Here is a 13,448-nt window from a genome sequence, read left to right on the forward strand (position 1 = left end):
AACAGCAAACTCCCTCAGGAATGATAGAGAGAAGAACCTGGACAGACAAGCCCCATAGGCTGCCATTATGTGGCTCAGAACAGGATACTGTGCCTTTAAGAGAATCTTATTTGTGAAAAGAAATGGGGCCCCTGCCTAAAAGGATAAACCCTAGCAAGGAAACTAAACTTGTTTGGAAAGAAAGAAATTGGCACCGGGTTATGTGCATATATTTACATAACACTAGTGAACGCTAAAAATAACAAAGTCAATGCCTGATTAGATTTTATATGGAAATATTTTTCTTTTATTTTATTGTATTTATAAACTTTTATCAGATATTTGAAGCAATTGATGAATAACTATATATTTTTTACATGTGTATAATACAAATAAGTGCTTTACAATACAAAACAAAAACAAGATAAATTGTTCCAAATAATACAGAATTAATTCCCCTTCAACGCGTTTCGGCGGTTAGCCTTCCTCAGGAATTCTGTATGTGCAAGTTGATACTTTTAACAAGGCTAAATATCGCCTTGGGTAATTTCTTAGTCCTGAAACTCTCAGTCGGGTGCTGACTGGTTGGCGATTCTGTAATAATTTCTTTTTAGCAAGGCTGGCGAGGGCCTTGAGTAATATCTTTTTCTGCAATCTCTCAGTTGGATTCTGTCTGGTTAGGGTTTCTCTAGGAATTTCTCGGGCCTCCTGCAAGTGCGCCGAAATGGAGGATGAAAGGTTGTGTCGATCCCCAATTAATGTTTTAAGGTGCAAGCCACGAATTAATGCATCTCAGTAAGGGTGTAACATCCCATCTTGAAGAGCGGACTGCAATTCTTTTTCGGAACTTGGTAGCACCCTTCCGCGCGGCCGACACCAGAGAAATTGTAGCTACAATTTCTCTGGTGTCGGCCGCGCGGAAGGGCGCACTTGCAGGAGGCCCGAGAAATTCCTAGAGAAACCCTAACCAGACAGAATCCAACTGAGAGATTGCAGAAAAAGATATTACTCAAGGCCCTCGCCAGCCTTGCTAAAAAGAAATTATTACAGAATCGCCAACCAGTCAGCACCCGACTGAGAGTTTCAGGACTAAGAAATTACCCAAGGCGATATTTAGCCTTGTTAAAAGTATCAACTTGCACATGCAGAATTCCTGAGGAAGGCTAACCGCCGAAACGCGTTGAAGGGGAATTAATTCTGTATTATTTGGAACAATTTATCTTGTTTTTGTTTTGTATTGTAAAGCACTTATTTGTATTATACACATGTAAAAAATATATAGTTATTCATCAATTGCTTCAAATATCTGATAAAAGTTTATAAATACAATAAAATAAAATAAAAATATTTCCATATAAAATCTAATCAGGCATTGACTTTGTTATTTTTAGCGTTCACTAGTGTTATGTAAATATATGCACATAACCCGGTGCCAATTTCTTCCTTTAAGAGAATCTTCCAGAACCTTCTCCCAGTATCCCAGAATGCATAGCAGGTCCAACTTACTTTCAGTTGATTTTTCCGGCTCCTGCAAGCAGGACCCTGGAGCATTGAGCTCTCCCTTTTCAAGGGTTTTGTTGGTGTTTTTTCACTAATTTGGATTTTGTGTACTTTTAAAGTACTTTGGTGTCTTTCTTCTTGGTTTTCTGCACTCTTTTGTTGTCCATAATGCCTGCATTATTTGACAAATGCCCGGAGTGCTCCAGGAAGAAGGCCAAGTCAGACCCCCATGAGGTGTGTATCCTCTGCCTTCCCTCTTCACACATCCCAGAGGAGTGTGTGATCTGTAGAGGCTTCTCTGGCAGGACCCTGAAGGACAGGAGGAAGATCAGACTTCAGGGACTTGAAGAAAGAAGACTGAAGGCTCGAGGTGGGTCTGGAGGGGCTTCTACTGCCCATGCTGAGGCCTCTGGGGGGCTCCCCAGGGGCAGGAAGTCCAGCAAACGTCCAAGGTCTCCGTCTCGGTCGGTTGCTCTGACCACGACGTCGAGAGGAAAGTCAACGGCCAGTTCCCGGTCTCCCCAGGGCTCTGGGTTGAGAAAACGTCGCCCGTCGACGTCGAGGGACTTACACAGGCCGCCGTCGAACCCGGTGTCGATTTCTTCGTCGTCGCCGTCGGCGTCGAGTGGACGGCATCGGAGGGCCCGGCGTCGGCGCTCGCCGTCGAGGCGACACCGCCGTTCGCCGTCGAGGGCGAGGTCATCGTCGTCGTCGAGGGGATCCTCGTCGTCGAGGCCGCCGTCGAGGAAGGCGAGGTCGCCGTCGAGGCGGAAGAGGTCTCCGGCGCTGAAGAAGTCGACGACGAGGCGATCGAGGTCGACGTTGAGACGATCGAAGAGGTCGTCGTCGAGGCGGTCGAGGTCGCCGTCGAGGCGTCAGCGCCCGTCGTCGAGGTTTAGAGGATCGTCCATCTGGTCGGGGTCGACGTCGAGACATAGAAGCCGGTCGACGCCGAGGCGTGTGAAACGGTCGACGCCGAAGGGCCGCTCGACGTCGAAGGAACCACGGTCGACGTCTGAACACCGGTCTTCGACGTCAGGGGGTCGTAAGGACAGGCCGAGGACTGTGGAGGGCTCCCCTCAGTCAGGACAGGATGGTGGCTCGCCGGGAACGGCGTACTCGGAGGTGTATACCCCGAAGAAGACTGTTAAGCCGCCTCCTCCTCCTCCTTTGCCTAGAGGTCCTCCTCCGAGGGCTTCGACCCCTCCTCCATTGCCTCCTCTACCTGCTCTTCCGTCAGGACCGCAGGCCCCGGTGCCGGGTGCTCCTCCTCCGGTTCCACCGAGATCGGTGTCGATGCCCAGACTTCCGACACCTCCGAAGAAGACTCCTAAGTCGAAGGTTCCTCCTAAGCCCAAGACGTCCGACCCGGGGAAGCCGGCGGAGCGTCCCAGGCCCAGGAGATCGAGGTCACGCTCCGGGAGGAGAGACAGATCTAGGAGTGGACACGGTTCCTCCTCGAGATCCAGACATCGCCATAGGAGGCATAGGTCCAGGTCCCGTTCGGCCTCTGGGACCAGTTCATATTCGCCCACATTGTCGGATTCGCCGGAGACGAGGGTGTCTCCGATAGATGACATTGGCACATTCCAGGAGGTTCTCCTGAGAGGGGCTGCGAAGTTGGGGATCAAGGTGACGGCCCCTACGCCCACAACTTCTGTGATCTTCGAGACTTTGCACACGAAGCACCTGTCTCGTCCCCTACTGCCTTTGGTGCCAGGACTGGTCGAGCCTGCTGAACAGCTCTTCCTCACGCCGGCGGTGGTGAAAACTGCTCCCTCCAGGCTGGTCAAGAAGTACAGGGCTCCAGAGTCGGACCCGGCCTTCTTACGGAAGGACCCAGTGCCGGATTTGGTGATTGTGACGGCGGCTCGGAAACTACATGCTACCTCCCCGTCCTCCACTGTGCCTCCGGATAAGGAGAGTCGCTGGATTGACTCAGCTGGACAGAAGGCGTGTGGAACGTCTTCCACGACGATGAAGGCCTCCAGCGACTCGGCGTTGTTGGGGCGATACGACCGTGCACTGTGGGATTCCATGGAACAGTTTGCGGACCTTGTCCCACGCGACAGGATAGAGGACTTCATGGAGATCGTCCAGGAAGGGATGCTGGTTTCGAACCAGGCCATCAGCGCCGCGGCGGATATCTCCCTGCTGGCCGCGCATGGATACTGCCACGGTATCAATCAGAGACGCCATGCTTGGCTCCGGCTGACGTCGCTCAAGCCTGAAGCGCAACAACGAGTGGCAAATCTGCCGTTTTCCGGCGACACCCTCTTCGGGAAACACGCAGATGACGAAATGGCCAGGATGAAGGCCGAGGCTGAAACCCTGACGGCTGTGGGCTTGGAGAAGCCACAAGAAAAGAAACCCTACCGCCAGTTCCAACGACGGTTCGGGTCGCAGGGTAGAGGAAGGGGACAGTCTTCTGGGCAACAACAGCAGCAGCAACAACAGCAGCAATACAGAAGACCCTTCCAGAAACGTCAGAGGGGTAGAGGTGGACAGCAGTCCTCTACCGCGAACAAGGGCCCGGCTGGGTCTCGCCCCTGAGCGGTTACTTCCCTTTCGTCCGTTACCCGCTCCGGTGGGGGAAAGCGTTCAATTTTTTCTGGCAGAGTGGAGAAAAATTACTCAGGACAAGTGGGTGCTGAATATTGTTTGCAATGGATACAGTCTTCGGTTCATCAGCCCTCCTCCATCGATTCCTCCGGTCAGCTCGCAGTATCAACTGCGCGAGCTCCAGGCGGAGGCCGACGTCCTTCTAAGGAAAAGGGCGATAGAAGATGTACCTCTGTCTCAGAGAGGAAGAGGTCTGTACTCCCGGTTCTTTCTGGTCCCCAAGAAGGACAAGAACGAGTTCAGGCCCATTCTGGACTTGCGACAGGCAAACAAATGGATTCGCAGAGAAAAGTTTCTCATGCTGTCGCTGCATCAGATTTATCCTCAGCTGCAGCGGGGAGACTGGCTTTGCGCCATAGACCTACAGGATGCGTACTTCCATGTGCACACAAACACAGGAAGTTCCTGCGATTTCAAGTCGGCACCAATCACTATCAGTACATGGTACTTCCGTTCGGGCTGAAGTCTGCGCCCCGGACGTTCTCGAAGTGCATGGCAGTGGTAGCGGCACACCTGAGGAAGAACAAGGTGTTTGTCTACCCGTACCTGGACGATTGGTTGATCAAGGCCTCCTCCTTCTCGGAAGCTCAAGCACACTTCCAGAAGACGTGCATTCTCTTGAACAAGCTGGGGTTGCACATCAACATGTCCAAGTCTGTCCCGATTCCGGTCCAGTGCATCCAGTACTTGGGAGCCTCCATCGATACGTTGTCAGCAAGCGTGTCTCCTTCGGAAGAGCGACGTTTATCACTCCTTCGGAAGGCTCAGGCTCTCCTGTCCACTCCATCCACGACAGTGAGGACGGTGTCTTCTCTGCTGGGATCGATGGCCTCTTGCATCTTCCTGACACCACATGCGCGGCTGCACATGAGACCGCTGCAGGAGTGCTTGGAAGATCAGTGGGACCAGAGGAGAGGATCTTGGGACGACAAGATACGACTGTCTCTACATGCTCTCCAGTCTCTGAAGTGGTGGTGTTCAGCGGAGAATCTCCTCAGAGGGGTTCCCTTCCACAAGGACATTCCCACTCAGACTATCGTGACGGATGCTTCTCTCCTGGGATGGGGAGCACACTCCGGAGACCTGCAGATTCAAGGGACGTGGTCCCCGTCGGAGTCCACGTACCACATCAATTTCCTGGAACTCAGGGCTGTTCACTTGGCACTGAAGGCGCAGGCGATCTGGCATTGGCTTCTGGCTCGAGGACGTTCGATAACGGCCACTCATCTGCCAGGTGTGCAGAATGTTCAGGCAGACGAGCTGAGCAGATTGATTCAGGAAAACCACGAATGGGTCATAAACGACGAAGTACTAGGAGAAGTCTTCGCAAGGTGGGGCACTCCAGACATAGATCTGTTCGCCACCGCCGAAAACAGCAAATGCCGAGACTTCGCCTCCAGGTACTACCAGCCGGGGACGCTGGGGAACGCGTTATGGATCAACTGGTCGAACAGCTTTCTGTACGCTTTTCCACCCATTCCCCTGATTCCAGCGGTTCTCATCAAGCTCTCCCAATCCAGGGCGAAGATGATTCTGATTGCCCCGGAATGGCCCAGACAGTGGTGGTTCACGGACCTGCTTCACCGGTCTCTCCTTCCTCACATGAAGCTGCCGTGCAGGCCGGACCTTCTCACGAAGTTCGGGGGGCGGATGGTGCACCCCAACCTCTCGTCTTTGAGTTTGGCGGCATGGCTCCTGAAATAGTGCAATATGGCCATTTGAATCTCCCAGAGGATTGCATGGACATACTGAAGGAGGCTAAGCGACCTTCCACTCGGACTTCTTATGCTTACAAGTGGAAGAGGTTTTGCATCTGGTGCACGTCTAAGAACTATGACCCTACGACATGCAAGGAAGATGTCATCCTTCCATATCTGCTACATCTGGCGCAGTCTGGCCTTAATGTCCATTCCATTAAGGTTCATCTGGCTGCTTTGACTGCCTACCGGAAATGCCCTTCACAGACTTCGTTCTTCCAGATGCCTGTGATCAAGGATTTTTTGGAAGGCTTGAAGAAAGTGTTCCCTCCTGTCAGGCTTCCTTCGCCTTCATGGGACTTGAATGTGGTGCTGTCCAGGTTGATGAAGGAGCCTTTTGAACCTATTCATAAGGCTTCGTTGCAGCACCTGTCCTGGAAGGCGGCGTTCCTCGTGGCTATTACATCGGCCCGCAGGGTGAGTGAAATTCAGGCGTTGTGTTGCCAAGAACCTTATACTGTATTTCATGCTGCTAAGGTTGTTATGCGTACTCACCCTAAGTTTCTTCCCAAGGTTGTTTCTGATTTTCATATCAACCAGACTATAACTTTACCTACGTTCTTTCAGAATCCTTCCTCTCCAGCGGAAAGGTCTTTGCATTCCCTGGATGTTAGGAGGGTGTTGAAATTTTATCTGGATAAAACCAAGGATATTCGTAGGTCCGACCAATTGTTCATCAATTATGGATCAGTCAGGACGGGTCTTGCTACCTCTAAACAGTCCATCTCGCGGTGGATTGTGTCCTGCATACAATTGTGTTACCAAAAAGCTAATAAGACCTTAGGAGGTAAGCCTAAGGCTCATTCCACCAAGGGCAAGGCTGCCACGACAGCATTGCTTCGTAATGTTCCGATTGCAGAAATCTGCAAGGCGGCCACTTGGAAGTCGGTTCATACCTTTGCTAAGCATTACTGCCTGGACACTGATGCTAGGGCAGATGCTCAGGTTGGACAGGCTTCACTGCGAAATCTGTTCGCAAAATAGTGGTGTTGATTCTCTTTTCTCCACCGCCGCTTTGGTGTGGGGATGGGCTTGCCATTCTATTCACTAGATTAGGACTATACACAGAGATCCCCTACTACAGAAGGAGTAGTTTCTGTCCTGTAACTCCAGTTCTGTAGTAGGGGTATCTCTGTTATAGTCATAAGCGCCCGCCCTCCTCCCCGGTGGAGAGAGACATATTCCTTAAGGAATGCTACAGGTCTGGCGTGTTACGCCTTCAAAAAGAACTGAAAGTAAGTTGGACCTGCTATGCATTCTGGGATACTGGGAGAAGGTTCTGGAAGATTCTCTTAAAGGCACAGTATCCTGTTCTGAGCCACATAATGGCAGCCTATGGGGCTTGTCTGTCCAGGTTCTTCTCTCTATCATTCCTGAGGGAGTTTGCTGTTAAAGCAAGGGAAATCTGTACAGGCTTTTTGCTGTTTTGTGGATTTTATGGTGGAATTTCTAGTTGAAGTACTGGACAGTGTAGCCTTTTAGGCTGCATTGTCTGTCTTTAAATTCTCTCTTAAGTGTCTATGCTTTTCTGCATTTTTTGACACTGTAAGAGATTATTTTTGATTGCTCCGGGGTCCACGCACATGGGCGGGACTATTCACTAGATTATGACTATAACAGAGATACCCCTACTACAGAACTGGAGTTACAGGACAGAAACTACTCCTTCTAATCAGCAGAAACGTTCGACTTCCCTGGGTAGTATTCCGCTCTGAGGGCAATTTTGTGTTCTAAACAGAACATCCAGAGTTTCCTTGCTAGGTTCGAAAGGTCGGCAGACTTCGTACCTCCCAACTGATTGATGTAGGCCACTGCTGAAACATTGTCCATTTTCAGGACAACCGATCTCCCTTGAATTGAGTGCTTGAAACTCATAAGGGCGTATAGGCCAGCAGTAAGTTCTAAGGAAATTGATGTGGTGAGATGACTCCTCCTGAGACCAGACACCACCCGAATTCTGGTCTAGAAAACAAGCGCCCCAACCATGAAGGGAAGCGTCTGATTCCAGTACAAAATCTGGTTCTGACCCGAAAATTGCTTTCCCATTCCAAGCTTCCAGGTTTTTTAACCACCAGTTCAGTTCTGTTTTGGCCTCCAAATCTAGGGTGATTCGGTCTTCGTACCAAAGACCGGACCTCAACGCTCTTCCTTTTATCCTTTGTAAGGCCCGGTAATTCAGAGGGCCTGGGAAGATCGCCTGAATGGAAGAAGATAAGAGACCTAGAAGTCTTGCCAGTTCCCTTAAAGGGATGTCTTCCTGTCTTAAGACATGACAAATCTCTTTCTTGATCTTCAAGATTTTTGAAGGAGGTAAAAGAAGAAGGCACTTGGAAGTGTCTAGAGTGAAACCCAGAAACTCCAGAGATTTGGAGGGGGTTAGAATAGACTTCTCTTTGTTGACAATGAAACCTAGACTTTCCAGCAGGTTTGTAACCATTTCCAGATCGATGTGAATCTGAGGCAGGTCCTGGGACATTATTAAGATGTCGTCGAGGTAAATAATAAGACGAACACCCCGTTCTCTTAGGAAGGAAGCTACTGCTCTCATTACCTTGGTAAAACACCAAGGGGCGGATGAAAGCCCAAAGGGGAGAGCCTTGAACTGATAAAGATGATTTTTCCAAAGAAATTGTAGGTAAGGTTGATGTATCTCCGCCTTCGGGATAGTGAAGTAGGCGTCCTTCAAATCTAGTTTGACTAACCAGTCTTCTTTTTGAAGGAGGTCTCTTAGAAGATGTATTCCTTCCATTTTGAAATGCCTGTAAACCACAAATTTATTTAGGCCCTTCATATTTATTACCGGTCTCCAACCTTTTCCTTTTTTCTCGACAAGAAACAAAGAACTTACAAAGGTTAGGGAATCCATGGGAACTTCTAATATCGCTCCTTTTTGGAGCATAGAGGATATCTCTTCCTCTACTATTTTTTCCTTCTCCACTGAGATGGGAATATCCCTTGGGAATGAGGTTTGAAACGGAGTTTGAACAAAATCTATCATAAAGCCTATTACTGTGGACAGTACCCACGGATCTTGAGTTATTTCCTCCCATTTTTTGAAAACAATTTCAGTCTGCCTCCCACTTTTGGAGGGGTAGAAGGGGAAAGTAAATGAAGGGAACTTACTTGGAGGGTTTGATGAGAAAGATGATCGAGATCTTCCACCTCTCGCTCGATTTCCTCTTCCACGGTTGGAGGTGTTGAAGTAATTATTCTGGTATGAGCCACTTCCAAAGGGGCGTGATCTCTGGTAGGGCCTTTGGTTATACCGGCCGGAAGGAAGGCCCCTTCTTCCGGCCCTTCCAAAAACATTATTGCTGAATTCTCTCTTCATATTCTTTTGGGCCTTATCAAGAGCAGTAAAAGTTGAGACGTACTTTCCCAAAGATCTTATAAGCTCTTCACCAAAGAGCAGGCCTTTTGGATTCAAGGAAGGTTCCTTCTCAGCCATATCTGTGAGTTTAGGGTCTAGTTTAAAAAGGATGAGCCTACGTCATTCAGCGTTAATGCTAGTATTAGTGTTACCTAGGAGAATGAGGGCTCTTTGACTCCAACCTCTTATTAGAGCAGTATCAAGCTGGGTACCTTTAAGGTAACATTCCTCAGCGGAGTCAAGAATTCTGCTCAATGGACCAAGCACGTCCAATAGGCGATCTTGGCACCCTTTGAACGCTTTTTCAAGACCTTTTCTAGGGTTGCGACCAAGTCTAAGCAGGTATTTAATTAATTCAGGATCCAAATTAGGAGCATAACATGCTTTCTCATCTATTGAGGGTCTTGAACACTCGGCCCTTAAAATATTCCTTGTCCCTCTTTCGAGGGGAAATCGAATCCATTTTTTGATAAATTTAGATACATGCTCCTGAGGGGACCATTGTGTGGAACGTGGATGCTTTAGATTTAGGGGGGAAAACATCTCCTCTCCCAAGGGATTTATAATACTATCCTTGGATGTAAAGGGGGCTGCATCCTCCTCACCAAAAATTCCAAAATCGCCATCATCCAAGTCCAGAACGTATTCGTCTGGATCTAAGTCATCATCATCATCCGAGCCCTCCTGGAAGTCTTGAGCAGTTAGAGATAATGAGCCGCTAAGGGCATCCAAGGTATTTGGGCCGTAAGAGGCACCCGAATGATGTGTGTCCTAAAAGACATCTCTATTATTTGAGGTGCGAAGACCATCCGAAAATGTTGTGGTGCCAGGACCACCAACAATATCAGAGGTGCTAGGACCTCCTGTGCTCACATGGGTCTCGGTAGTGATGTTGTTACTTTTTTTGGTACGTTTTGCACCCACTTTTTCACCATTAAAAACATCAGAGACATCCTCTTGTGGAGGTATTGGTCTCTTATAGGGGGCGAATTGGGCAAAGGTCTCCCTAAAACAGGATTTCATTTCTTTCTGGATCATAGACCGGAAATCCTCCTTATTAAAGTTAGGGATTGTAGCACTGTTTCCTTCTGAATCTGAGTCAGAAAGGTTTTCCATATTGTCTTTCTTCTACACTTTTTTTTAATATTATAGTAAGAAGCTATTCACCCTTATTTCTATTTGTGGGTATTTGTGTTCACCTACTGTCAGTATAGGTATAGGAGGTGAACCAAAAGGAGTCTATTGGAAAATAAGTATTCTTTGTAAAGATATTTAAGCATACAGGCACGGGTATTCAAATGCCTAGACCCTTTAATGCTCCCTTTTTTTTTTTTTTAGATCTTTCCCTTAGGACTTGATACTAGCAAAAACCGCGAAGCTCCGATGTCTAGAAACAGCTGAATTTCAACTGTCATCGGGGTGAAGAAAGTCCCTAGGCGAGGCACTCACGAAGCGTGATGCTCGCCAGGGAACTTTCCTCTAATACACCTATTGCGTGTTTGTTTCCTGTTACCATCAAGCACGGTGTTTACACGCTGAGGGAGAAGCTCCGTGAAGAAAGGTACAGCGATCGGCGCTTAAGGTCAGCGTTTCGTTTCGTTTGAACGCCACATCACGCATTCGCTTCTGTTAGAAAGCGGGGACTGTCTCTCCGCGGCTCACTGCGGGAGTAAGGTTTTCAATAAATAATTGGGGCTAGAGTACAATACTTGCCTTAAATCCAAAAACGGCCGATCTCGTGTGAAGGGGTCAAGCGAGCTTTAACAGTCCATCTCGAGTGAGGGAACATGAATGGGTGCTCACGAGAGGGACTCGTTGAAAAGGGTATAAGGCGACATGATTAAAGCCTAGACATTGAAAGGGAAGGTGGGATCTCCGTAAATTGCAGATTCGGGGAGGTGGGGGGGGGGGAAATAAGGAAAACCTACATAAAGGTAGATAGAAAAGAATCCAACAGCAATATGATGTGAGAATTAACTCACCCTTAAATTAAACCTCCCCAGAAATTAAGATCCATAACAATATTAAATGACAATAACATTAAAATGAGGGAGAAAAATATGAGCTACTTATCTGCTTGGAGCCGCATTTAAAAGAGGCTGATGGTTGCTATGTGTAATGTCTTACTGTATCTCAGTGTTCTCTTTGGAACCTTTATATTGTGATGCAACTGGCTTGGATCTGCAATTAAAAGTCATTGCATAATGTAGCCTCCGTTCTTGTAATGAAATTGTCATACTCCGGAGAGATTATAATGAGAAATGATTTACTGGTACTTACTGAGATGTTGAAAGACAGAATTTTAAGACTTGTTCTGGAAGGGCATGTAGGGATGAGTGCCACCAAATGCCGTATTAGAACAGAGTTACTGGTGGCAAAGATTTGACTGTGATGTGGAACAAAACAGAAGGCATTGTATACCATGTGCATGGTGCGATAAGTGCCCAAAACAATGCTACATCCACCAAATGAGTCTGACAAGCTGGATGCACCATGGAAGAAAATTGCCCCAGATATTTCTGGTACTTACAGTGCTATGGGTCTCAGTCCCATATATGTGATTGTGGGTATAGAGTATTATTCACAATGACCAGAAGTGAAATGTATTAATCAGGTTACTACAGAGGAGGTTATCAAGTTCCTGAAAGACTTATGGGACAGAAAGAAGGAATGCCTGAGGTTATCGTAAAAGGCAATGGAACAGAGAGTTTTCCATACTATAAAAGATTTCTTGGCAGTACAGGGAACTGAATATGTTCAGTTGCCTATATATTATCCCCAAGGAAATGGTTTGGTTGAGAGGTGGATGGAACACTTAAAGAGGGTGTGCAGATAATTTGTGGATTTCAGTAGTTAATGCTGTGAGCAAGTTGGTGTGGTCATATCAGACAACTACCAACAGTGTCACATGGATAACCTATTTTGAGATTGAGGCATAGCAGCCTAGAGCATTGTTGTCTAATGATGTGGAGAAGAAAAATGTGAGAGGAAATAAAAAGGAATAGGCCAGGTGTGTTCTTGTAGACTTGCAGGAAGGAGTTTGGGTTTGAGTGAGAAAAGGACATTGGACAAGCAAAGTGTTGTCCACATATTCCCAGCCCCACCAGACAAATAGTTGATCCTTCTTCTATACTGTTCCGTTGAATGATGGAAATCCAAGAAAGTGTTGAAACTACTTGCGTGCCTGATAAGAGTGGTGGCACTGAATCACCATTCTTGAATAGGACACACAAGTGTCATAGTAGTTTGAGGATTTTTAAGTTTATTATTCAATGTATGAAAATTGTGGATTTTAAAATGACTTGGATGTAATGTTATGATTTTTTTTACCTAGATGTGTTAATTTTTCAATTTTTTTGGTTAACAGTATTTTGTAACATGGTTCATTATGATGCCGTTATATATGTGTTTCTTTGTTATAATTTAAGGGAAGAAGAATGGTGGCATCCTGCACTCCTTGCTGTGAAGTGAGCATTCTGTTATAATGATGGACAAGGCTCAGTGTATTCCGAATGGGAGCAGTTGGCTGGCGAGCTCCCCACTGTTAGGTTTGAACTGAATAAAGTGTTTCACCTACCTTTCGGAAGACCTATTTTTCTGTTCATAGAGCATTCGTTTTCCTTCTGTCCTAACGATTTAAATATTAAGGCACAAAGTGTTGTCTTTAGTTTTGCCACATTCACGACAAGGATGATGGTATTGTGGATTCTTACAAAGACAGGTAAGCCTGGCTGTGTAAGTGGATTCCAACATAGGATTACAATGAAATGGAAAGCTATTTCTATTGGGCATTAGGTCAGAAATGTGCCTTTGTTTGTCACAGGAGCTTAGCAGAATACAAAGAAGGGCAACAGCAGAGAATAAGTAATTGAACTGGTCAACTCGGAAAGCATCTCACCCTACGTTAATAGAAAAAAAGGGCGTGGGTTGCATCCCTGTGCAGACTTATGACTACTAAACAAAAATATGGAAATTGATCATCATCATCATCCAAAGATACTAGAGTTATGTGAACAACTAGGACTATGACATATTTTTACACCTTCAAACTGAAATCAGCATAGATGTTAGCCAACTTCTGTCACTCTAGTCTACTTTGACCTATTAGATATCTCATTACACCATTCCATTGGCTTTTTAAAACTTCCTAGATAGGCATTTCATAACATCCCTGGGGACTTGCTTTTTCAGGAGGATATCCAGATTTATGCTAAAGAGGA

The 13,448-nt window shown here is 47.0% G+C and overlaps 1 protein-coding gene across 4 annotated transcripts in view; it reads left to right on the forward strand.

Annotated features, from left to right (window-relative positions):
- NIT1 (nitrilase 1) overlaps positions 1-12,805 on the forward strand; it is an 86,801-nt gene extending 73,996 nt beyond the window's left edge. For all 4 annotated transcript variants that reach the window (XM_078671366.1, XM_078671363.1, XM_078671365.1 and 1 more), the window contains one exon: positions 12,657-12,805. In XM_078671366.1, coding sequence (XP_078527492.1) covers positions 12,657-12,694 — 38 coding nt within the window. In that variant the 3' untranslated portion in view covers positions 12,695-12,805. The remainder of the gene's footprint in view (positions 1-12,656) is intronic.
- Positions 12,806-13,448: the final 643 nt, after the last annotated feature.

Source organism: Lissotriton helveticus, chromosome 12 (assembly GCF_964261635.1).
Source record: "Lissotriton helveticus chromosome 12, aLisHel1.1, whole genome shotgun sequence".
Lineage (NCBI taxonomy): Eukaryota > Metazoa > Chordata > Amphibia > Caudata > Salamandridae > Lissotriton > Lissotriton helveticus.